Raw genomic sequence first — 26,407 nt, 5'->3', positions numbered from 1 at the left:
GTTACATGGAAATTTGTGTATACTGTCCCTTTAATGAGTACATAGAAGACTATGTGGTCTTTCTGAGCCACATAAACTTTTCTCAGTGTCACGCAAAGCTGATTTTAAAGAGACATAATACACGTATGATATATAAATGATGGTAAACCAGGTGCGGGCAGAGCAGTCAGCAAATAGGACCTGTACCAAGGGACCCTGGAGTTGGGGCACTGTTTCTGGTGAGGGACCATGTGCCTAGCCAAGGAGTAGGGGCCATGTGCATTGCTGGGTGACTGTTGCTCTGGGGCCTGAAGTTTGGGGTCTGACCATAGAAGTTGAATGCCACATCACTTGTCCTGAAGGTTGGAGGCCCTGGTGGGAGTGGGGCAGGGAAGCCGTGGGATGAGTGAGAAGCATTGGATGTGGGCTAGGATATAGGGGGTGGGGAGTTGTTTATTTTTGCCAGTTCCCCCCTGTGGTAAACAGCTCATATCAGAAAAAATGCATACAGTACATAAGTATACCAGTGTAGTCAAGACCAGGTAAGTGCTTAGAATGTTGGGTATGGAGGGGGTGGTACTGCTCTATATATCTTGAGGGGGAGAAAACAGTTATATCAGGTAGTATTTTATTTTTTCATATGCAATACCTAGGTCATCCATGGGTTTCTATGCTTTATTCTTGATACACATTATAAACCATCACTTAAACATAATGTATTTCTATTGTGCATGTGAAAGCGCAGCAGTTAACATGATAAGAATATGTGTGTACCCTGAAATCTATTACTCACTTTATTCAGCACTAGAATGTATATTTAAAACAAAAACATTAATAAGAATAAGAATAAAAAAGCACTGTAACACATTATGAAATGTGCTTTTTTTAGATGGAACAGAGACAGTTTAAGGTCCCTACGTACGTCTAGGTAGGTAACACATATAGGAAACAGTACAATGTTAAAAGTGACTAAAATGTTTTTAACATTAAATTATAGAAAACCAAACTTGAAAAAATAATAATAGCTGTAAGGTTAGAAGACTGAAGAGGGATTTGCTCTCATCAGAAGATAATTTCTATAGACAACGGCTCCTTCATGTAGAGAAACCAGTTTCTCTGGCCTCCTATGCACTTCCTACTGAATCTTTGTGCCAAATGGTGTCTGATGACGCACGAGCCATCCCCCAGCACTGGTGCTGAAAGCACTGAACAGACATAAAGTTTACTTCAGTTTGTATAAGCAGTAAGCATCAGTGGAAGGAGATGTCCCCGTCTAACTATCTTCCAAATTTCTTATGACATAAACCATTCTGGAACAATGAGGTAACATTCATTTTTTTCTTTCCCTTTGATAAAACAAAATATCTGCATTATTTTTTTGTGCTAACAAAGTAAGTTTTTCTAAAGATTGTGCTGACAGATTCAGAAATACCTTGGAAAAGAGTTTTAAAAAAAAAAGTAATAAACTCCCTTTACATTCTCTATAACAGACTGTAACCTAAGATTGCTTTCCTATCTGACTAAACTGACTTTCTGTTTTTATTTTATCCTTAAATTAGTTTTGATTGATTAAGCCAGATAAGGGCTCTCCAGTGGGACAAATGACAAATCTATTTATTGTGTAATTAAAACAACTTTCCAATTTATATGTACTATTACATTTCTCTTGGTATGCTTTAAAAAAAAAAAAAACAGGGGGGGGAAGCAGGTAGGTAGGCTCAGGAGCATGCATATGTCTAGATGACTATATGGCAGAAGTTTTGCAAGAATGCTTTTAACAATCTTATACATTGTGCAAACACTGTTGTTATCTAGTGCAAAATGACTGCTATATAGTGCTCCATACACGTGTACACTAGCTACATAGGTATTCTCTTTAATAAAGAATACCATTAGAACAAAGTAAATTTGATATTAGAAGTAAATTGTAAACCTTTTTAAAATTGTATGTTTCATATGAATCGTAAATTTGTGGCTTTCATGTCCCTTTAAAGGGACATTAACCAGATGGGTACAACTACAGCAGCATGGTTACTACTCACCATGTTACTGGTCTTCCTCCTCTGCCTGCAGCTGTCTTCAAAATCATTCTCTTATTTTAACCATTTACAGATGTAGGTTGGTGAAGCTGTGCATCTTCATACTGGGCACCTCCATCTTGGGACGCACATATTCTTGCACCATGTGACAGAAGCAGCACACATTCACAGATCAGTGACATTTTGACAGCTGTGTACCTTGCACTTTGGGTTAACTCACACATTACAGAGTGGAAGCTTTACATGTCTGCCATTTGTTTTACACAGTTTACAAGGTACATAACACATATTAAAAATGAAGCAGGAATAATACAGAACAATGCAGCCACTGCCAAAATGTACAGCTCCCACTCTGTATTTTGTACACTAAACTGAAGTGCACAATACAGTTTGTCATAAAGACAACAATGTCACTGATCTGTGAATGTGCAGCGCTTCTGTTACAGGGTGGAAGAATACGTAAGCTCCAAGATGGCGCCGCTCAGTGTAAAGATGTGAAGCTAAATAAGAGAATGATATTGAAGACAGGTGCAGTTTAAAGGGACAGTCTAGTATAAATTAAACTTTCATTATTCAGATAGGACTTTTAATTGTAATCAACTTTCTAATTTACTTTTATCATCAAATTAGCTTTCTTCTCTTGGTTTTCTTAGTTTAAACTAAACATAGGTAGGCTCATATGCTAATTTCTAAGCCTTTGAGGGCTGCCTCTTATCACATGCTTTTTAAATCTCTTTTCAACACAAAGAGACAGAAAGTACACGTGGGCTATATAGATAACACTGCGTTCAGGCACAGAAAGTTATTTAAGATTTAGCACAAAACAATGCTAAATGCAAGACAATAGATAATAAACAGTCACAGTCATGTGATCAAGGGGCTGGAAGAAGGTTCCTAGATACAAGGTAATCACAGAGGTAAAAAGTACATTAATATAACTGTGTTGGTTATGCAAAACTGGGGAATGGGTAATAAAGGGATTATCTATCTTTTAAAACAATAACAATTCTATGGTAGACTGTCCCTTTAATGTCCCATTTAGTTAATATGCTCTATGAATCAACACAGGTTATGGATGAGCATTTACGTTTAAAAAACATAAAGGAGATCAGGAGACCTCTAAATGACAGATATTCTGATCAAACTCTATGGGGGAGATTTAATAGGCAGCGCACGCTGCTTTCTCTCGCCGGAAACATAAGTAAAGAAGCAGCGGTCGTAGGTGGCGGACTGCAGTCATCCCGATCCGATCCGGATGATTGACACCCCCTGCTGTCGGCATTTAGCGATGTCGGGCGGACGTGATTCGATACAGCGAATCATGTCTGCTCGACATTTAATAAATTGACCCCTATAGGTCTATATAAGTAGGCTCACAGGATAAATACACTCACAGTAAGCCACTATTTCACTTTGCAGCCTCCACTGCTTCTAATAAAAGTTGTTACTGTTTTTAGTTGCATACGCACATATGCTGTGAGGGCCTGTGCACCAGTATACAAGCGCAGAGAGCTGGAGGAGCTGCATATTGTGTCCGTGAAGACTTCATTTGTGTCATACAAGCCCCTGCTGACTCCTGCATGGTCCCTCACAGCATATTTGCATATGCTGCTGAAAAACAGTAATAACATTTAGCAGAAGCATTTTTGCTAATGGGAGTATTTTGGATAAATGCTTCTATTTAAAATGTAAATGTGCCCATGCACATTTCAGTGTTGGCCTTTAAGTAGCAGGGATGCCACATACCTATAAAAAGTTGATGAGTGTAAACAAACCATAAATATTGTTTTAATGACCTTTTCATGCATGCAAATGTCATATATGACTTACATCATTTTTTTAGCCATTTATTGCACAGAGCAGAATGTGTTTATACTTCGTCTGGTGATGTCACACAATGTTAATGAGGTCTGCCTGATTTTTAAAATGAATGATCACATCTTGCACATATTAGTAATTCATTATTTTTTGTGCACAGTTTATAAACATAAGACTGCATATGATCTTTACAGTTCATGCTGTTGATCTGAGCTCTTTTCCCTAGGTCATTTCTCATGCTGTCATTATCAATACTCCATACTCTAGCCCTGCACTCTTCTTTGCATTTACCATGCTTCTGTCTTCACTGTTTCTCCCTGTGTATTTTATGTTATATCTTTCATTTGTGCTCTCTTGTTCTTCCGAATGTGGTTTTCCAAATTAGACTTTTTGTCCTTTGTGTGCTCGCAGTGATCCTGACCTAACTCTTTTGTGTTTCATTTCAAACCAAATTCAGTGCTAGTTGTTCTATCGTTGCTGTGTATTAGCTGTGCTCTTTGTATTAGATCATTTGCTGGTTGTCCTGTGTGTCCTAGTGATTGCCTGACCTTCCTGTGTTGTCTTTTATAGCTGCACTGTCTGTACCACTATAGCCATATTCTGTCCTTGCTGTGCTCTTTGTATTAGATCATTTGCTGGTTGTCCTGTGTGTCCTAGTGATTGTCTGACCTTCCTGTGTTGTCTTTTATAGCTGCACTGTCTGTACCACTATAGCCATATTCTGTCCTTGCTGTGCTCTTTGTATTAGATCATTTGCTGGTTGTCCTGTGTGTCCTAGTGATTGTCTGACCTTCCTGTGTTGTCTTTTATAGCTGCACTGTCTGTACCACTATAGCCATATTCTGTCCTTGCTGTGCTCTTTGTATTAGATCATTTGCTGGTTGTCCTGTGTGTCCTAGTGATTGTCTGACCTTCCTGTGTTGTCTTTTATAGCTGCACTGTCTGTACCACTATAGCCATATTCTGTCCTTGCTGTGCTCTTTGTATTAGATCATTTGCTGGTTGTCCTGTGTGTCCTAGTGATTGTCTGACCTTCCTGTGTTGTCTTTTATAGCTGCACTGTCTGTACCACTATAGCCATATTCTGTCCTTGCTGTGCTCTTTGTATTAGATCATTTGCTGGTTGTCCTGTGTGTCCTAGTGATTGTCTGACCTTCCTGTGTTGTCTTTTATAGCTGCACTGTCTGTACCACTATAGCCATATTCTGTCCTTGCTGTGCTCTTTGTATTAGATCATTTGCTGGTTGTCCTGTGTGTCCTAGTGATTGTCTGACCTTCCTGTGTTGTCTTTTATAGCTGCACTGTCTGTACCACTATAGCCATATTCTGTCCTTGCTGTGCTCTTTGTATTAGATCATTTGCTGGTTGTCCTGTGTGTCCTAGTGATTGCCTGACCTTCCTGTGTTGTCTTTTATAGCTGCACTGTCTGTACCACTATAGCCATATTCTGTCCTTGCTGTGCTCTTTGTATTAGATCATTTGCTGGTTGTCCTGTGTGTCCTAGTGATTGTCTGACCTTCCTGTGTTGTCTTTTATAGCTGCACTGTCTGTACCACTATAGCCATATTCTGTCCTTGCTGTGCTCTTTGTATTAGATCATTTTCTGCTTGTTTTGTTTTGTCTATTCAAGCTGTATGCTGCCCTTACTGCACTGTCTGTACTTGGATCTACCTATATGAATCACTGAGCAACTATACCAAGACATTTTGAGAGGATAAGGAAGTGTGTCTTGTGTGATGTGTGAAACGTGTCAAATAAGCCTTGGTGTTTCTAAACAGAACTTTATAATAAAAGACTTCTGGAGATAAGTTGAACTTTTGCCACCATTTCATTTGAATTATTTGTGCTCTATTTATAATCTGTTCTAGTGTCAAACCAAAGTATAAATACAGATTTTTGGATCTAACATATGTTGCAGCAGTGCTATCATTATATCTGTGTTTCTCAGTCTTTTTGTGGCACGTACCCTTACAGGCATAAATACTTGCCCTAAATACTGCAACATGTAAATACTTTTACAAGAATGTATAGCTCAGGATGTGACACAAATTGGTATCATATATAGTTTTCCATTTTCAGGAATTTATTTTAAAATCCAGTTTACTGAAAGCAAATGCAGCACATCTTTTCATCTTTTTGTAATATTGATGTTATAAGATTTTTTCATCTATCTTTAACCGGCTCATTCATTTGTGCCATACTTGGTGCACCTCTTGCCAATGCTCCAGGGGAAGTTATAGCTATATTTTTAGGTGCTCAAAGAAACTTGAAATATATAGAGAAGTTGAGAGAGAAGTTTAAAGGGACACTGAACTTTCGTGATTCAGATAGAGCATGCAATTTTAAGCAACTTTCTAATTGACTCCTATTATCAAATTTTCTTCATTCTCTTGGTATCTTTATTTGAAAAGAAAAAAAAATGTAAGTTTAGATGTCGGCCCATTTTTCTTGAACAACCTGGGTTGTTCTTGCTGATTGGTGGATAAATTCACCCACCAATAATCAAGTGCTGTCCAGGGTCTGAACCAAAAATTGTCTAGCTCCTTAGCTTAGATGCCTTCTTTTTAAAATAAAGATAGCAAGACAACAAAGAAAAATTGATAATAGGCATAAATTAGAAAGTTGCTTAAAATTGCATGATCTATCTGAATCACAAAAGAAATAATTTGGGTTCAGTGTCCCTTTAAGTGATCACAGGAAAAGCCTTGAGTTTTGAATTTGATTTTGAGCACTTATGACAATTTTTTACACTGGTTGATAAGAGTAGCTACCAGAACACAATACCCAGAACTGGAAAGCCTGGTTGTCTAACCTTTTCACATCAAGGACCACCATGGGGCCTATTTATCAAGCTCTGTATAGAGCTTGAGGGCCTGTGTTTCCATGCGATCCTTCAGGCTCACCATAAACACAAGTTATGAAGCAGCGGTATAAAGACCGCTGCTCCATAACCTGTCCGCCTGCTCTGAGGTGGCGGACAGAAATCAACCCGATCGAATACGAGCGGGTTGATTGACACCCCCTGCTAGCAGCCGATTGGCCGCAAATCTGCAGGAGGCGGCATTGCACCAGCAGTTCACAAGAATGACTGAAGCATTGCTGGCAAAGGCAGCAAACACGGAGCACCTGGAAGTTTGAAAGGTGTACACAGAAAGGTCCGCAAAGTGCAAGGTGGAGGCAATTCGATTTGCATATACCCGAATATGGAGTTTCAATTCCTTTTCGCGTTCTCTTGAACGAAGAAATAGACAAAACAACCTGGGTTTTAAAGGACGGCAGAGGAGGAGTCCCTGTCCACTCACCTGATTGCCTTCTGTAACAGCCTCGTGAAACCGGATGATGCTGCCTATGTGTATAAGGTTGTATGCTTTTGCCTCTATTGAACTGCCACAATTGGAAATATAAGCTTCTAAACATCTTAGAACTGAAATATCTTACTTACTGACAGTTTGAGGACGCTTTTACCTCGGTCCTGTCAGCTACATGTGTTTCATGAATATCACTTTCCAGCAGTGACTTTGAGATAAAATGTTACCAACTTGAATCACAACAATGTCTCTTTAAGGATTTTGGTTTAATAATCCTTATATCCTTGTTCGCATTTATATTTTGTTACTATGATATTTCACTGTTGATACTATGTTTATAATAGATACTAATGAAGCATAGATATATTTTGCTTGTTTTGTGGTTATAACAAACACAGATTTTGTGTGTTTGATTCACTAAACAGACAAATCCACTGCAGTGGTATTTTCAGCATTTTAATAGCATACTTCCCTTATGCCCGCTTGTTTTTGTAGAAATAAAATCGTGATATTTTCAAGATTACCGGTTTGTCTTAGATGTCTCTCATTTTGGAAACAAAGGTTCAGCCTTTTATCTACATATTAGATCAACTAGGAATCTTTTTTGAGTGCTGTTTTCCCCTACTTTATACATAGTAATCTCATATAGCTCTGCTATGTTATAATATTTTTCTCCCAAAAAAATATTCTGAATATATATATATATATATATTGCTTTGAAATCCAGAGAGTGCCGCCTCCCACTTACTAGTATTGCGGGTTTGTTTGGAGATTATTTGAGTAGCTTGGACACCCTGGTCTTTGTCTTGACTATAGCAAGTGAGAGTGCACTTTTCTAAAGACTGACTATATATATATATATATATATATATATATATATATATAGTGCTGTATCCTTGGATTATTATACATTACATTTACTTGAACCCTGGTGTTTGCTGAGTTAAAAGGGACATTCAAGTCAAAATTATACTTCATGATTCAAATACAGCATGCAATTTTAAACAACTTTCCAATTTACTTCCATTAACCAAATGTGCACATTCTTTTAATATTTACACTTTTTGAGCCACCAGCTCCAACTGAGCATGTGCAAGAGTTCACAGCATATACATATATGCATTTGTGATTGGCTGATGGCTGTCACAGGATACAGGGTGAGTGGAAATAGACATAGCTTTACAATTTATTTAAAAAAATCTACTACTCATTTGAAGTTCTGACTAAGTGCTATTGCATTGTCTTCTTATCATGCATTTGTTGATTATGCAAATCTACTGTATTGACTGGTCCTTTAAGTGAGAGTGCAGAACCACTGTAGAGAATATATATATATATATATATATATATATATATATATATATATATATATATATATATACTGTATATATACCATTTTCAAATGTGAAATGCTGTAGCTAATTTAGCTAGTCATCATTTCTATGGCTGCCTTAACACTAATATTTTCCAGACCATGAGATGCAGCGTTTGTTGGGGTGGTTCACTAATGCTTGGGGTGCTGTAACAACCCTGTAAATACCCATAAGCCTTCAGATGACGACAGCTTTAGTTTCCTCATTTCAGACTCTGCTGTCTAATCTGTTGGGTTTGTTCTTGCTGAACTTACTGTACTATATTTCTGCAGGATTTCCAACTAATTATATTTGCACATAGCACACATAGATTTCATTGCTGTGTTTTATAGTTCCAGCTACGTAATAAATATAAAGGCGTCCTGACTGATTATTCTACTCTTGCAATGAGGATATTATAGTGGAATCCCTTGAATGTAGCTCGTAACTGTTCATTATTTGTAAATATTTTAATTCCTTTGAGGGTCATAGAAATATTATTAACCTATTTTTTTCTTTTTAGGGTCATTGCTTACCATTTAAATACAGATTTTTTTCAGACTTAAAGGGCCACTGTACTTATTCTCATTTTCTTTTGGGAATCAGACAGAGCATACAATTAAAAAACAAACAAAAAAAACCCCAACATCTTTCCAATGTATTTCTATTATTAAAGTTGCTTCGTTCCCTCGATATTCTGTGTTGAAGAGATACCTAGGTAGGCGTCTGGAGCACTACATGACAGGAAATTGTGCTACCATCTAGTGGTCTTGCGAATGGATAACTTTCTTGCAGAATTCCTGCCATAAAGTGCTGCAGACACGTGCACCCTCCTGAGCTTATGTCCCTGCTTTTCAACAAAAAATACCAAGAGAATGAAGAAAATGTAATAATAGAAGTAAAAGAGAAAAATGTTTAAAATTGTATACTTTATCTGGTTCATGAAATAAAAATGGGGTTCATATCCCTTTAATATGAAAGATCAGTATTTAAATCTGATTTTTTTTCCTAAAATATGATGTGGTAATAGCTGTTTAAATTGTAAAGGAACCCAGAACCCAAATTTTTTCTTTTGTGATTCAGATAGAGCATACCATTTTAGGCAACTTTCTAATTTACTCATAGTATCAATTTTTCTTCATTCTCTTGGTATCTTTATTTGAAAAGCAAGAATGTAAGTTTAGATGCCGGACCATTTTTGGTAAACCTGGGTTGTTCTTGCTGATTGGTGGATAAATTCACCCACCAATAAACAAGTGCTGTCTAGTGTTCTGTACCAAAAAATGTCTGGTTCCTTAGCTTAGATGCCTTCTTTTTCAAATAAAGATAGCAAGAGAACGAATAAAAATTGATAATAGGAGTAAATTAGAAAGTTGCTTAAAATTGCATGCTCTATCTGAATCACAAAAGAAAAAAAAAATGGGTTTAGTGTCCCTTTAACCCCTTAATGACAACTGACGTACCAGGTACGTCATGCAAAAACTTACTGTTAATGACAATAGACGTACCTGGTACGTCAGTTGTCTAACAGAGTGCTGGAAGTGATCACAATCGCTTCCAGCAGCTCTGAGGGTATTGTAGTGATGCCTCGATATGGAGGCATCCTGCAATACCCCTTCACAAGCCTCCGATGCAGAGAGAGCCACTCTGTGGCCCTCTCTGCACCGGTAGCGATGTTGCCGATGGTGCCGTTGTCGGGTGGGAGGAGGGAGCGTGCGCGCGCGTGCACGATGCGCGCACGAGTGTGCACAATGCGCGTGCACGATGTGCGGGAGGTGCGCGTGCACAGGGCGCGCGTGCACGGGGCGCGTGCACGCGCACGTGCACACATTTGCCACATTAGCCACACTGACAATGAAGGAACTGGAAGGGGAAAAAAAAGTTACATTTTTTTTTTTTTACATATAAAAGGATCTGGGGGGGGGGAGGGGGGTGGGGGTGGGGGTATTGTGGGGGGGCTGCTACACTACAGAAATAATTAAAAATAAAAGTAATAAATAAAATTAAAATACTTTGGTTTGTGGGGCCAAACTGGGTATTGGCAGACAGCTGCCAGTACCCAAGATGGCGGTAATTAGGTAGGGGAGAGGGTTAGAGAGCTGGAGGGGGGGATCAGGGAGGTTGGTGCTAAGGCAGGGGTCCATCACAACTAAAATATTTTATTATTTTTATTTAAAAAAAACCAAAAAACTTTTATTTAGTACTGGCAGACTTTCTGCCAGTACTTAAGATGGCGGGAACAATTGTGGGGTGGGGGAGGGAAGAGAGCTGTTTGGGAGGGATCAGGGGGTGGGATGTGTCAGGTGGGAGGCTGATCTCTAAAATTAACCCTGCAAGCTCCCTACAAGCTACCTAATTTAACCCCTTCACTGCTGGGCATAATTCACGTGTGGTGCGCAGCAGCATTTAGCGGCCTTCTAATTACCAAAAAGCAGCGCCAAAGTCATATAAATCTGCTATTTCTGAACAAAGGGGATCCCAGAGAAGCTTTTACAACAATTCCTGCCATAATAGCACAAGCTGTTTGTAAATAATTTCAGTGAGAAACCTAAAATTGTGAAAAATGTAAAGTTTTTTTTTTATTTGCTCGCATTTGGCGGTTAAATGGTGGCATAAAATATACCAAAATGGGCCTAGATCAATTCTTGGGGTTGTCTACTACACTACACTAAAGCTAAAATTAACCCTACAAGCTCCCTACAAGCTCCCTAATTAACCCCTTCACTCCTGGGCATAAAACACGTGTGGTGCGCAGCGGCATTTAGCGGCATTCTAATTACCAAAAAGCAACCACAAAGCCATATAAGTCTGCTATTTCTGAACAAAGAGGATCCCAGAGAAGCATTTACAACCATTTGTGCCATAATTGCAGAAGCTGTTTGTAAATAATTTCAGTGGGAAACCTAAAGTTTGTGAGAAAATTTGTGAAAAAATGAACTTTTTTTTTTTTTTATCGCATTTGGCGGTGAAATGGTGGCATGAAATATACAAAAATGGGCCTAGATCAATACTTTGGGATGTTTTCTAAAACAAAATATATACATGTCAAGGGATATTCAGGTATTCCTGACAGATATCAGGGTTCCAAAGTAACTAGCGCTAATTTTGAAAAAAAAGTGGAAATAGCAAAGTGCTACTTGTATTTATTGCCCCATAAATTGCAAAAAAAGCAAAGAACATGTAAACATTGGGTATTTCTAAACTCAGGACAAAATTTATAAACTATTTAGCATGGGTGTTTTTTGGTGATTGTAGATGTGTAACAGATTTTGGGGGCCAAAGATAGAAAAAGTGTGTTTTTTTCCATTTTTTCCTCATATTTTATTATTTTTTTTTAGTAAATTATAAGATATGATGAAAATAATGGTATCTTTAGAAATTCCATTTAATGACGAGAAAAACGGTATATAATATGTGTGGGTACAGTAAATGAGTAAGAGGAAAATTACAGCTAAACAAAAACATTGCAGAAATGTAAAAATAGCCATTGTCATTAAGGGTAAGAAAATTGAAAAATGGTCCGGTCATTAAGGGGTTAACTTAGAATGAATATGACATTTGTGTACGTCTTGCTAAGCCACATTAGTTGATAGGTACTTTGTGCTGCTAACTGGGTGGCCATGGCCATAAGCTAATAAGCTTTATTAAATTTAAAGGGACATTAAACACGTGGACATAACTTCAACAGAATGGTTACTACCCATCATGCTTTTGTTTTTTCTCCTATGCCTGCAGTCATCTTCAGAGTCTCTCTTATTTTAACCCTATACAGATGCTAGTTGGAGAAGATGTGCATTTTTATACTACTGTACTCCCCCATCTTGGAGCTCACGTGCTCTTGCACCTTGTGACAGACGTGGTGAACATTTACAGATCACTGATATTGCTGCATTTTCCACAAGCGTATCATGCGCTTCGGGTTAACATACACAATATACAGAGCAGGAGGTTTACAATTTTGCAGGTTTTATACGCAGTATAAAAGTTACATTAGATATATATATATAAATGCCACATTATTAATATATATAACAATGCAACCACAGAAAAAGTGCAAGATACAGCATTATACAAAAAGCAGGCAATGTCCCTGAACTTTGAATGTTGAATGTCTAAGCTAAGCTTAGCAGCACCCCCAATGTGCATTGCAGTTTAATACCCCACCCTTTGAGTGCTAACAACGGCTCAGAGCCGTCGCTAGCACTCACATACCTTAAAAGCAATCTGGGGGCTCCCATCAACTCGCACCCCGGCGATTGGGCCTGTATAGTGACAGGCAGCGCCGGGGCTTTCCGTCTCGTCACCATGACGTCACCATGCTTTATTTAAAAATTACAATGGACAAGATAGGGAAATGGGGGCATGCTGCTTAGAAGCCTGTATCTCAGGCATCTAAGCAGCTACAGACCCCCAAGACCCACCGTTGGAAAGGTAATCACCTAACCTTTCTAATGGTAAAGTATTAAAGATCTGGGGGGGGGGAGGGAGTAAAAAAAAAAAATTTAAATAGTAAAAAACAAAATTAAATCCAGCTTAGCACTCAAAGGGTTAAATTGCTTTTACCTCTTTTTTTCAGGCAAAAAAAAAAATCATCATGTTTATTTGCTGCTTTTTCATATGAATGATAAATAACTAAACTGTATTTTTGTGTAAATAATATACCTTTATGTGTGTATAACTGAAAAGTGAATAAGTGCACTTTAAGTATTGAATAGAAGCATTTTTGCAGTATACGTAAATGACAGTAAAGTCATAATTAGACATTTGTCATTCAGATAGAGAATACAATGTTAAACAACTTTCCAATTTACTTCTATTATTAAAATTGCTTTCTTCTTTTGTTATTCTTTGCTGATAGGTTTATCTAGGTAACCTAGGTTCTAGCTGCTGATAGGTGGCTGCATATATATATATACCAAGTGTCTCACCCATCTGTTTACTTAGAAACCAGTAGTGCATGGCTGCTCCTTCAACAAATGATACCAATAGAATGAAGCAAATTTGATAATAGAAGTAAACTGGAAAGCTGTTTAAAATTGTATGTTCTACCTAAATCAGCAAAGAAAAGTTTTGGGTTTTATGTCCCTTAAAACTATAAAAAGCTATTAATGCTTCACAAAGGATAGCACTGCTGCCCGTTCCCAGATCACCAGAAGTCAAACACTGCATCTGCTCAGAAAGTCAGTGGTTTGTGTAACACCAATTAAAGGCACATTATTTATCCGTGTGTAAGAAAGAAAAAAAGCTTTGTGATGCAATACTGTACCTGCTTTTTTCATTATTAAAACAATGATCAACTCCCCAGTGTAACTGCGCTTTGAGCAGTTCCTATCCAGTTATTCTTTTTTACTTTCATCTGCATGATAAAAAAAAACAGTTAATCCGCATTAGAAGTGCTAAATTCACATTGTGCTTTACTGAGATCTTGTGGAATTTCACCATAATCTTTTATAATTTTTTCAATGATGTCACAAGACTTTCACAGCAAACTTTTTTAAACTGAGGAGGGGAAGTAAGTGTCTGTGCTTGCATATACAAGATTCCGGGACAAGCATCCAATTGGCCCCACTTGGGTAAAATGTCCCTTTAAGAATAAATTTAAAGGAATATAAAATCTAACATTTTTCTTTCAGGTAGAACATGTCATTTTAAGCAACTTTCCAATTTACGTCTAATATTAAATTTGCTTTGTTCTCATAGTATCCTTTGTTGAAGGAGCAGCAATGCACTACTGTGAGCTAGCTGAACACATCAGGTGAGCCAATGTGAAGAATATATGTGCAGCCACCAATCAGTAGCTTGCTCCCAGCGGTGCTTTGCTGTTTCTGAGACTACCTAGGTATTGTTTTCATCAAAAGATAGCAAGAGAATGAAGCAAATTAGATAATAAAATTAAATTGGAAAGTGGTTTAATATTGCTTGCTCTATCAGAATCATGAAATAAAAATTTTGGGTTTCAAACTTTCATATCTCTTTAATCAGTTTCTCGTTAGTGTAACTTTCCATAACCAGCTTTCTTTCATGTAATTAGCAAGAGTCCATGAGCTAGTGACGTATGGGATATACATTCCTACCAGGAGGGGCAAAGTTTCCCAAACCTTAAAATGCCTATAAATACACCCCTCACCACACCCACAATTCAGTTTTACAAACTTTGCCTCCGATGGAGGTGGTGAAGTAAGTTTGTGCTAGATTCTACGTTGATATGCGCTCCGCAGCAAGTTGGAGCCCGGTTTTCCTCTCAGCGTGCAGTGAATGTCAGAGGGATGTGAGGAGGGTATTGCCTATTTGAATGCAGTGATCTCCTTCTAAGGGGTCTATTTCATAGGTTCTCTGTTATCGGTCGTAGAGATTCATCTCTTACCTCCCTTTTCAGATCGACGATATACTCTTATATATACCATTACCTCTGCTGATTCTCGTTTCAGTACTGGTTTGGCTATCTGCTATATGTAGATGAGTGTCCTGGGGTAAGTAAGTCTTATTTTCTGTGACACTCCTAGCTATGGTTGGGCACTTTGTTTATAAAGTTCTAAATATATGTATTCAAACATTTATTTGCCTTGACTCAGAATGTTCAACTTTCCTTATTTTTCAGACAGTCAGTTTCATATTTGGGATAATGCATTTTAATTTAACATTTTTTACCTTAAAATTTGACTTTTTCCCTGTGGGCTGTTAGGCTCGCGGGGGCTGAAAATGCTTCATTTTATTGCGTCATTCTTGGCGCGGACTTTTTTGGCGCAAAAATTCTATTTCCGTTTCCGGCGTCATACGTGTCGCCGGAAGTTGCGTCATTCTTTGACGTTATTTTGCGCCAAAAATGTCGGCGTTCCGGATGTGGCGTCATTTTTGGCGCCAAAAAGCATTTAGGCGCCAAATAATGTGGGCGTCTTATTTGGCGCGAAAAAATATGGGCGTCACTTTTGTCTCCACATTATTTAAGTCTCATTTTTTATTGCTTCTGGTTGCTAGAAGCTTGTTCTTTGGCATTTTTTCCCATTCCTGAAACTGTCATTTAAGGAATTTGATCAATTTTGCTTTATATGTTGTTTTTTTCTTTTACATATTGCAAGATGTTCCACGTTGCAACTGAGTCAGAGGTTACTTCAGGAAAGTCACTGCACAGTGCTGGAGCTACCAAGCTAAGTGTATCTGCTATAAACTTTTGGTATCTGTTTCTCCAGCTGTTATTTGTATTGCATGTCATGTCAAACTTATTAATGCAGATAAAATTTCCTTTAGTACTGTTACATTACCTGTTGCTGTTCCGTCAACATCTAATTTTCAGAGTGTTCCTGATAACATAAGAGATTTTATTTTTTAAATCCATTAAGAAGGCTATGTCTGTTATTTCTCCTTCTAGTATACATAAAAGTCTTTTAAAACTTCTCTTTTTTCAGATGAATTTTTAAATGAACATCATCATTCTGATACTGATAATGGTTCTTCTGGTTCAGAGGTTTCTGTCTCAGAGGTTGATGCTGATAAATCTTTGTATTTGTTCAAGATGGAATTTATTCGTTCTTTACTTAAAGAAGTGTTATTTGCATTAGAAATAGAGGATTCTGGTCCTCTTGATTCTAAATGTAAACGTTTAAATAAGGTTTTTAAATCTCCTGTAGTTATTCCAGAAGTGTTTTATCTCCCTGATGCTATTTCTGAAGTAATTTCCAGGGAATGGAATAATTTGGGTAATTTATTTACTCCTTCTAGACGTTTAAGCAAATTATATCCTGTGCCATCTGACAGATTAGAGTTTTTTGAGACAAAACTCCCTAAGGTTATGGGGCTATCTCTACTCCTGCTAATGTACTACTATTCCTACGGCAGATAGTACTTCATTTAAGGATCCTTTAGATAGGAAAATTGAATCCTTTCTAAGAAAAGCTTACTTATGTTCAGGTAATCTTCTTAGACCTGCTATATTTTTAGCGGATGTTGCTGCAGCTTCAACTTTTTGATTAGAAGCTTTAGAGCAACAAGTAACAGATCATAATTTTATAGCATTATTATTATTCTATAACATGCTAATAATTTTATTGGTGATACCATCTTTTGATATCATTAGAGTTGATGTCAGGTATATGTCTCTAGCTATTTTAGCTAGAGAAGCTTTATGGATTAAACTTGGAATGCTGACATGTCTTCTAAGTCATCTTTGCTTTCCCTTTCTTTCCAGGGTAAATAATCATTTTAGTTCCTTTCCTTACAAGGAACAAAAGCCTGATCCTTCATCCTCAGGAGCGGTATCAGTTTGGAAACTATTTCCAGTTTGGAATATATCCAAGCCTTATAGAAACCTATAGCCAGCTCCTAAGTACCTATGAAGGTGCGGCCCTTATTCCAGCTCAGCTGGTATGGGGCAGATTACGTTTTCTTCAAAGAAATTTGGATCAATTCCGTTCTTAATCTCTGGTTTCAGAAACATTGTTTCAGAAAGGTACAGAATTGGCTTCAAGTTAAGGCCTCCTGCTAAGAGATTCTTTTCTTTCCCGTGTCCCAGTTAACACAGCAAAGGCTCAGCATTTCTGTAATGTGTTTCAGATCTAGAGTTGGCTGGAGTATTTATGCCAGTTCCAGTTCTGGAACAGGGGCTGGGGTTTTATTTTATCTCTTCATTTGTACCAAAGAAGGTCAATTCCTTCAGACCAGTTCCGGATCTGTCATTATTGAATCGTTATGTTAGGATACCAACATTCCAGATGGTTACTGTAGGACTATCCTGCCTTTTGTTTAGCAAGGGCATTATATGTCTACAATAGATTTACAGGATGTGTATCTGCATATTCCGATTCATCCAGATCACTTTTAGTGTCTGAGATTCTCTTTTTAGACAAGCATTACCAGTTTTGTGGCTCTACCGTTTGGCCTAGCCTCAGTTCCAAGAATTTTTTTCAAAGGTTCTCGGTGCCCCTTTTTTCTGTAATCAGAGAATAGGGTTTTGGTATTTCCTTATTTGGACGATATCTTGGTACTTGCTCAGTCTTCTCATTTTCGAAGAATCTCATACGAATCGACTTGTGTTGTTTCTTCAATTTCATGGTTGGAGGATCAATTTACCATTCAGTTCATTGATTCCTCAGACAAGGGTAACCTTTTTAGGTTTCTAGATAAATTCAGTGTCTATGACTCTGTCCTTGTCAGACAAGAGAAGTTTAACATTGATATCAGCTTGTCAAAACCTTCAGTCACAATCATTCCCTTTGGTAGCCTTATGCATGGAAATGTTGGGTCTTAGGACTGCCGCATCAGATGCGATCTCCTTTGCTCGTTTTCACATGCGACCTCTTCAGCTCTGTATGCTGACCCAATGGTGCAGGGATTACTCAAAGATATCTCAATTAATATCTTTAAACCGATTTTACAACACTCTCTGACATGGTGGACAGATCACCATCGTTTAGTTCAGGGGGCTTCTTTGTTCTTCCGACCTGGACTATAATCTCAACAGATGCAAGTCTTACAGGTTGGGGAGCTGTGTGGGGGTATCTGACGGCACAAGGGGTTTGGGAATCTCAGGAGGTGAGATTTCCGATCAATATTTTGGAACTCCGTGCAATTTTCAGAGCTCTTCAGTCTTGGCCTCTTCTCAAGAGAGAGTTGTTCATTTGTTTTCAGATAGACAATGTCACAACTGTGGCATACATCAATCATCAAGGAGGGACTCACAGTCCTCTGGCTATGAAAGAAGTATCTCGAATTTTGGTTTGGGCGGAATCCAGCTCCTGTCTAATCTCTGCGGTTCATATCCCAGGTATGGACAATTGGAAAGCGGATTATCTCAGTCGCCAAACGTTGCATCCGGGCGAATGGTCTCTTCACCCAGAGGTATTTCTTCAGATTGTTCAAATGTGGGAACTTCCAGAAATAGATCTGATGGCTTCTCATCTAAACAAGAAACTTCCCAGGTATCTGTCCAGATCCCGGGATCCTCAGGCGGAGGCAGTGGATGCATTATCACTTCCTTGGAAGTATCATCCTGCCTATATCTTTCCGCCTCTAGTTCTTCTTCCAAGAGTAATCTCCAAGATTCTGAAGGAATGCTCGTTTGTTCTGCTGGTAGCTCCGGCATGGCCTCACAGGTTTTGGTATGCGGATCTTGTCCGGATGGCCTCTTGCCAACCGTGGACTCTTCCGTTAAGACCAGACCTTTTGTCTCAAGGTCCTTTTTTCCATCAGGATCTGAAATCCTTAAATTTAAAGGTATGGAGATTGAACGCTTGATTCTTGGTCAAAGAGGTTTCTCTGACTCTGTGATTAATACTATGTTACAGGCTCGTAAATCTGTATCCAGAGAGATATATTATAGAGTCTGGAAGACTTATATTTCTTGGTGTCTTTCTCATCATTTTTCTTGGCATTCTTTTAGAATTCCGAGAATATTACAGTTTCTTCAGGATGGTTTAGATAAGGGTTTGTCCGCCAGTTCCTTGAAAGGTCAAATCTCTGCTCTTTCTGTTCTTTTTCACAGACAGATTGCTATTCTTCCTGATATTCATTGTTTTGTACAAGCTTTGGTTCGTATAAAGCCTGTCATTAAGTCAATTTCTCCTCCTTGGAGTTTGAATTTGGTTCTGGGGGCTCTTCAAGCTCCTCCATTTGAACCTATGCATTCATTGGATATTAAATTACTTTCTTGGAAAGTTTTGTTCCTTTTGGCCATCTCTTCTGCCAGAAGAGTTTCTGAATTATCTGCTCTTTCTTGTGAGTCTCCTTTTCTGATTTTTCATCAGGATAAGGCGGTGTTGCGAACTTCTTTTGAATTTTTACCTAAGTTGTGAATTCCAACAACATTAGTAGAGACATTGTGGTTCCTTCATTATGTCTTAATCCTAAGAATTCTAAGGAGAAATTGTTGCATTCTTTGGATGTTATTAGAGCTTTGAAATATTATGTTGAAGCTACTAAGTCTTTCCGAAAGACTTCAAGTTTATTTGTTATCTTTTCCGGTTTTAGAAAGGCCAGAAAACTTCTGCCATTTCTTTGGCATCTTGGTTGAAATCTTTTATTCATCTTGCCTATGTTGAGTCGGGTAAGACTCCGCCTCATAGGATTACAGCTCATTCTACTAGGTCAGTTTCTACTTCCTGGGCGTTTAGGAATGAAGCTTCGGTTGATCAGATTTGCATACTTTTACCAAATTCTACCATTTTGTTGTATTTTCTTCTTCTGAAGCAGTTTTTGGTAGAAAAGTACTTCAGGCAGCGTTTTCAGTTTGAATCTTCTGCTTATGTTTTTTCATTAAACTTTATTTTGGGTGTGGATTATTTTCAGCAGGAATTGGCTGTCTTTATTTTATCCCTCCCTCTCTAGTGACTCTTGTGTGGAAAGATCCACATCTTGGGTAGTCATTATCCCATACGTCACTAGCTCATGGACTCTTGCTAATTACATGAAAGAAAACATAATTTATGTAAGAACTTACCTGATAAATTCATTTCTTTCATATTAGCAAGAGTCCATGAGGCCCGCCCTTTTTTTGTGGTGGTTATGATTTTTTTGTATAAAGCACAATTATTCCAATTCCTTATTTTATATGCTTTCGCACTTTTTTCTTATCACCCCACTTCTTGGCTATTCGTTAAACTGAATTGTGGGTGTGGTGAGGGGTGTATTTATAGGCATTTTAAGGTTTGGGAAACTTTGCCCCTCCTGGTAGGAATGTATATCCCATACGTCACTAGCTCATGGACTCTTGCTAATATGAAAGAAATGAATTTATCAGGTAAGTTCTTACATAAATTATGTTTTTATATATAGATAGATAGATAGATAGATAGATAGATAGATAGATATCAGGTATTGTTTATTACCATAAAAAATATATTTTATGCAGGCATGAAGTTAAAGTTGCTAAATAAAATACTCTGAGATGCTTATTTTCTGAAAATAAAATAAAAACTACTACTAAGGTGCTGATCGTTAAATAAAAAATAGCTTAGTGTTATACTTAACCCTTTAATGTCCATGATGTACCCCGTATCCGCTTATAATAGTGCGCCGCGAGCAGCAAGACCGCACTATTAGACCCTCCCTCCTGCAGGCTTCCTAGAAAGTGCAGTCTTGCTAATGAAAAAGCAACCCCAATAGAAAGACAAGCAACGTACAGGGTACATCACTGGTCGTTAAGGGGTTACATTACTATTTTAGTTAAATAAATGATATGTTCTAATTAGGTATAGCATGTAACTTAATCACTATTTACCCTACAAGTCTATTTGTTTAACCGTAGCTGACACAGTCGATGGCCCAATCAGCAGCAGTTTGACTGCTGCTGCTGATTGGCTCAACAGCCATTTCTGCTTGGAACCAGCAGTTCCCTGTGGCTCCCAAGTGATGCTTTAGAAATGTAGGATCACTATTGCTAAACTTACATGCTTTAATGAATTAGAGTATGTCATTTTCTCACTGTAATGGCCCTTTAACACCTGAAAACAAATGTGTGCACTTGTGTAACGGAATGAGGAAGTATATTAAACATCAGCAAAGGGAAGCTGAAAACACTTTACTCCAGCCAAACTGGTTAACACTATGTGGCTCAGTTCTTGCACCAAGGATGTAAACTTGGTCAGAATCCTTTCAAACTCTAAAACAAGCAACGTTACATGTTGTCAAATCAAAGGCTTTTGTTACCTTGGATACCTTATCAGTAGTAAATAAACACTGTAATAATGCACATGATTATGCAGCACCTGGGCTTGATTTGCTGTACAATTATTTTATTTGTATTTTTTTACAATATTTGTTTTGCTTCACATTAAATGGACAATGAACACCTTGTAATTACAAGACACTTATATTGTGTTGCTGTAGAATAACATCCAAAGCAAAGGTATGGGCCAGCACTACTGCGGTGGTGCTCGTGAAAACTGGGGTAAACTGCCTGACCCCTCCAAAATGTGGATAATGACAGAATGTCCACAGCACCTCTAGAACAGTGTTTTTCAACCAGTGTGCCGTGGCACACTAGTGTGCCGTGAGAGATCCTCAGGTGTGCCACGGCAGACTGACAACAGTGTGACATTTTTTAAACTTTGCTTGTTTTTTACTCCCAGTGCAGGGGTAGTTTGTAGGAGGCATGGCATAACAGCACAATACATACAGTATGTGTGTGTTTGTGTGTATGTGTATATATATATATGCTGTATTAGGCTACAATGTGTGATTTTTTTTAAATTTTGGGATGGTGGTGTGCCACAGGATTTTTTAATGTAAAAAAGTGTGCCAAGGCAAAAAAAAGGTTAAAAATCACTGCTCTAGAATATAACTTTCTTTATTCAGACATCATAAAAAATAAGCGACTTTTCGGGGGTTATCCCCTTAGTCATGCTAAGGGGATAACCCCTGAAAAGTCAGTTATTTTTTATGATGTCTGAATAAAGAAAGTTATATTCTAGAGGTGCTGTGGACATTCTGTCATTATCAGCTGTAGAAAAACATATCAGCCAATTATTTTATTTATATTTTTTTGCAAATATTTTCCTTCCCATTAAAAGGAAAGTAACACCTTGTAATTACAAGACACTTCTGTTATCTTCCTATAGAGTAACATATGAGCCAGGTCTAATTTTTTTTTTTAAATAACATCTTGTTTGCTGCACTTGTTGTTTTAATAGCCAAACTCCATCCATCATTTGCCTTATATGAAGGAGCTAATCTGAGCTTGAGTCTGCAGCTAAGAAGGCTAGCACTGATCATTATGCCAGTATAAAGTGCATTGGTCAGTAAAAAACAATCAGGGAAATAAATGTATCAAGGTTAGTCTTGGGAAATCTGCAGTGAGCTTTTTTCAGTTCTGAGAATGAGAAAAGTCCAATTTTTCATAGCTAAATTACATGAAAAGAGGGCAAAATAATAATGCAAGTACATTGCAAAGTTGTTTCACTATGCATAACTAAACCATTTATATTCAAATCCAAAAGGGTTTACCGCCCCTTTAAGTTCTCAAACACATTATTCTTTTTAAAGTCAAAACATTATTTTAAAATGATTTATTTTAAATCTCGTATATGTCAAATAAATATTTCTTGAAGAAAGCAAAATATGGTGTTAATATAACAGGAGCTATTTACAAGTAATGTTAAACTATAATTATGATTTTTTTTTTAGGTTATTATCATATATTTAGCCTTAATCACTTGTACTTGAATTTCTTTCAGCATATCCTTTTCATAAATATGAACCACCCACTTTTGGCATGTAATGTAGCCCAGCCTGTATCGTTAGACCAATAGAACAAATTATCTGTAAGCCAAGTGGCTTAGTCAATATTTGCTAGGTCTGGGAGGAAAACTTTAACAGTCTCATTTGACGCAAAGGGGTTGAAGCTTTTAAATCTTTAATGTATAAACAAAGCTGATGTATATTCTGTTTCTACTGTCCTTCTTTGACAGATGTTCCTGGCAGCTAGACTTAAAGATGAAGGACAGACTAGATGAGCTGAAAAATAGAATCAGTCAAGATGATTCCCTGGAATTTGATGAACATTTTGCATTTGACAATCCTGCCTTTCAGGAAAATGAGAAAAATGATATGGACTCGTTTTTCCAGGAAATTTCTGCTCTCTCTCTGGCCCTGAGAAAATTAAGAGAAATGTCTGAGACGATTGAAAATAAGCAAGAAGAGGTTCTCTGTAGCACATCAGAGACCAGCATTTGTGAAGGAAAAAAGAAGTTAAGTCAAATGAAGAATACCTTGAGTTCTGAAGCCAAAGTAATCCAGTCTCAGCTCACTAAAATGAAAGAGTCATTGGATCAAGACAACAGAATCTGGCTGGCAGAACATCGCATTCGTCAAAGCCAGTTCACTGTCTTAACTAACAAATACAGAGACATTGTGACTCAACATTATATCAAAGAGACAAAGTATATGGGGAAACTAAAAGAAAAGATAAAGAGGCAGACGGAACTCGCTGGCCTGAATCTTCAAGAGGAGGAAATCGACCAAATTATAGGAAGTGCAATGGTTCCACAAATTGTTGGGATGGATTTGGAAATTCTCAAAGCCAAACAAAACCTTGCAATGGCACAAGAGAGACACAAACAGCTTATGGATCTTGAAGGCCAAATTACAGAACTTCACACAATTTTCTTACAGTTGGAAATATTAGTATTAGAGCAACAAGATATTATCAATAACATTGAGTACAATGTGTTAAATGCTATGGACTATATATCTCAATCTACTGCCGAAGTCAAAAAAGCTTTAAAATATGAGAAACAATCACGGACAGCGGCTGTCATTTCTGCGCTTTTAGGATTATGTGCTTGTTGTACTTGTTTATCTTGTATCTCTGGAGCTGTGCGTTGAGTATTTTAATACAGGAGTCTGCACTGGGTTTTCTCTACAAAACAACTCTTTCAGCCCCAATGTATGCTAATGGATTTCAGGTGACCAGGCTTGTGTTCACATATGTGCAGGGCTGCGCATCAAGTGGTCTATATGCCACTTTAAGGACACAACCCTAATGTGCTAGCAAAAAAAGAATTTCTTTCTCGGTGCTGTTTTACTTATCTTATTATTTATAAACTATTTTCATGTCAAACTCAAAGACCCTTGAAGGCTTGCAGATTTAATTTATCACAATTTATTAGATCTTGTTCCAAAGCTCATACATTCTCTCTCAAAAATAGTACTTGTCAGGTTCAGTGTACTTTTCAGAGAAAACAAAACTAAAGTGTGGACTTGACCACTTGCCTCTTCCTCCGTTTTTATTCCATAACTGAACATGATGAAAATGTATTAGCTATCTTGAATTTTATTTATGATTTAACTATCCAGGGCTTGGACAAATGCAGCTGCATAAAATGAACAATCATGGAAATATAACTGCTGTATTTAATGCATATTCTCTCACTAACCTCTTCTTTTTTTACAGGAAGGTTTCTTTAATTTATTTAGAAAAATGTATCAGTTAAACGACCAGCATAATGTTTACATATCATTCATGTTTTTTATTGTATTATATATAATATAGTTAATATAAATAAAATATATTTTAAAAGTGCACAGATGAAATAAATGTCTGTTATCAGTATTTGACTACAAAGGAGTTGACACAATTTCTGTTATCAGTGTGTGCTGAGTATACAATGTAAGGTGTATAGTTTGACACCTTTTTTTTTCAAAAACATTATTCACCCACTCTCTCTTCTGCACTGTAGGCAATGCAGCACTTCAACTAACCACCAGATTCTCTCTCTCTCTCTTTCTCTCTCTCTCTCTCTCTCTCTCTCACACTCTCTCTCTCTCTTTCATTGTCTCTCCGTTTTGTAACATGCCCAGTTATTAATATATGAAAAATACTTAAAGGGACAGTCAACACCAGGATTTTTGTTGTTTTAAAAGATAGACAATCCCTTAATTACCAATTCCCCCTGTTTTGCATAACCAACACAGTTATAATTGTACACTTTTTTACCTCTGTAATTATCTTGTATCTAAGCCTCAGCAGACTGCCCCCTTATTTCAGTTGTTTTGACAGACTTGCATTTTAGCCAATCAGAGCTGTCTCCATGGTACATTCTCATGCATCAGCTCAATGTTATCTATATGAAACACGTTAACTAATGCTCTCTAGTAGTGAAAAACTATCAAAATGCATTTAGATTAGAGGTGGCCTTCAAGGTCTAAGAAATTAGCATATGAACTTCATAGGTTTAGCTTTCAACTAAGAATACCAAGAGAACAAAGCAAAATTGGTGATAAAAGTAAATTGGAAAGTTGTTTAAAATGACATGCTCTATCTGAATCATGGAAGTTTTTTTTGGAACTTGGTCCCTTTAAGTTTAAAGGAATATGAAATCCACATTTTTTTTCTTTTATGATTCAGATACAGGATGTGATTTTAAATAACTTTTTAACTTACTTCTATGATCAATTTTTCGTCATTCTCTTGGTATCTTTTGTTGCAAAGCAGGGATGTATGCTTAGGAGCCATCCCACTTATGGGCCACTATATGGCAGCAGTTTAGCAAAAATGTTATCCATTTGCTAGAGCCCTAGATGGCATCACTATTTCCTGCCATGTAGTGCTCCAGATGCCTACCTAGGTATCTCTTCAACAAAGAATATTATGGGAACAAAGCAAATTTGATAAAAGAAGAAAAACAGAAACTTTTTAAAAATTGAATGTTTTGTCCGAATCACATAAGAACATTTTTGGGTTTCATATCCCTTTAATGCCTTTAAAAACATCCCAGTGAGCCACAGTGTTAAATCACTGCCCTAAATTGTGAACAGAAATGAAAAACCTTGAAGAATATGATCTTAATTTACATATAAAAATCTCACCTCATTGTATCTAATTTTTGTTTTTGGAAGTATTACATTGTTGTGTAAATCCTTTAGGATGACCCAAAGCTCTCTGGTCTGACAAGATGAAGAAGTCTCATCAGATACTTAAAAAAATTTTAGAATCACAATTTTTAGCTTGAGAGTTGTTTATCTCACTATGTAGGTTCTAGATGTGAAGGAGAGACAAATACATTACAATATAAGGTCTAAAAAATACCTTTATCTGAAGATCTATGTTGCTATTTAGTTGAGTATATTGTTGCAGTGTTTACAGGGTTCTTCAAACTACAGGTCAGGACCAATTACTTGATCACAACACCAGGTTTACTGGGTTGTGACATGTGTGTGTGTGTTGTAGGAGATTGTGGTGTGTGTGTGTTGTAGGAGTGTGTGTGTTGTAGGAGAGTGTGTGGTGTGTGTGTGTGTTGTAGGAGAGTGTGTGTAGTTTAAGAGTGTGTGGTGTGTGTGTTATAGGAGAGTGTGTGTTGTAGGAGAGTATGTGTAGTGTGTGTGTTGTAGGAGAGTGTGTGTTGTAGGAGAGTATGTGTAGTGTGTGTGTTGTAGGAGAGTGTGTGGTGTGTGTGTGTTATAGGAGAGTGTGTGTTGTCAGAGA

General features: G+C 37.4%; 1 protein-coding gene across 1 annotated transcript; it reads left to right on the top strand.

Moving 5' to 3' along the window:
- The first annotated feature begins 1,225 nt into the window (after positions 1 to 1,225).
- On the top strand, positions 1,226 to 24,505 carry LOC128645970 (syntaxin-3-like). The gene is made up of 2 exons (XM_053699341.1): positions 1,226 to 1,302; positions 22,893 to 24,505. The coding sequence occupies exons 1-2, from the start codon at positions 1,298 to 1,300 to the stop codon at positions 23,806 to 23,808; spliced, it is 921 nt and encodes a 306-aa protein (XP_053555316.1). The 5' UTR covers positions 1,226 to 1,297; the 3' UTR covers positions 23,809 to 24,505.
- Positions 24,506 to 26,407: the final 1,902 nt, after the last annotated feature.

This window comes from Bombina bombina, chromosome 1 (genome assembly GCF_027579735.1).
Source record: "Bombina bombina isolate aBomBom1 chromosome 1, aBomBom1.pri, whole genome shotgun sequence".
In the NCBI taxonomy this organism is placed as follows: Eukaryota; Metazoa; Chordata; class Amphibia; order Anura; family Bombinatoridae; genus Bombina; species Bombina bombina.
Note: the sequence above shows the minus strand (reverse complement) of the source record. Positions and strands in the feature narration are given on the sequence as shown.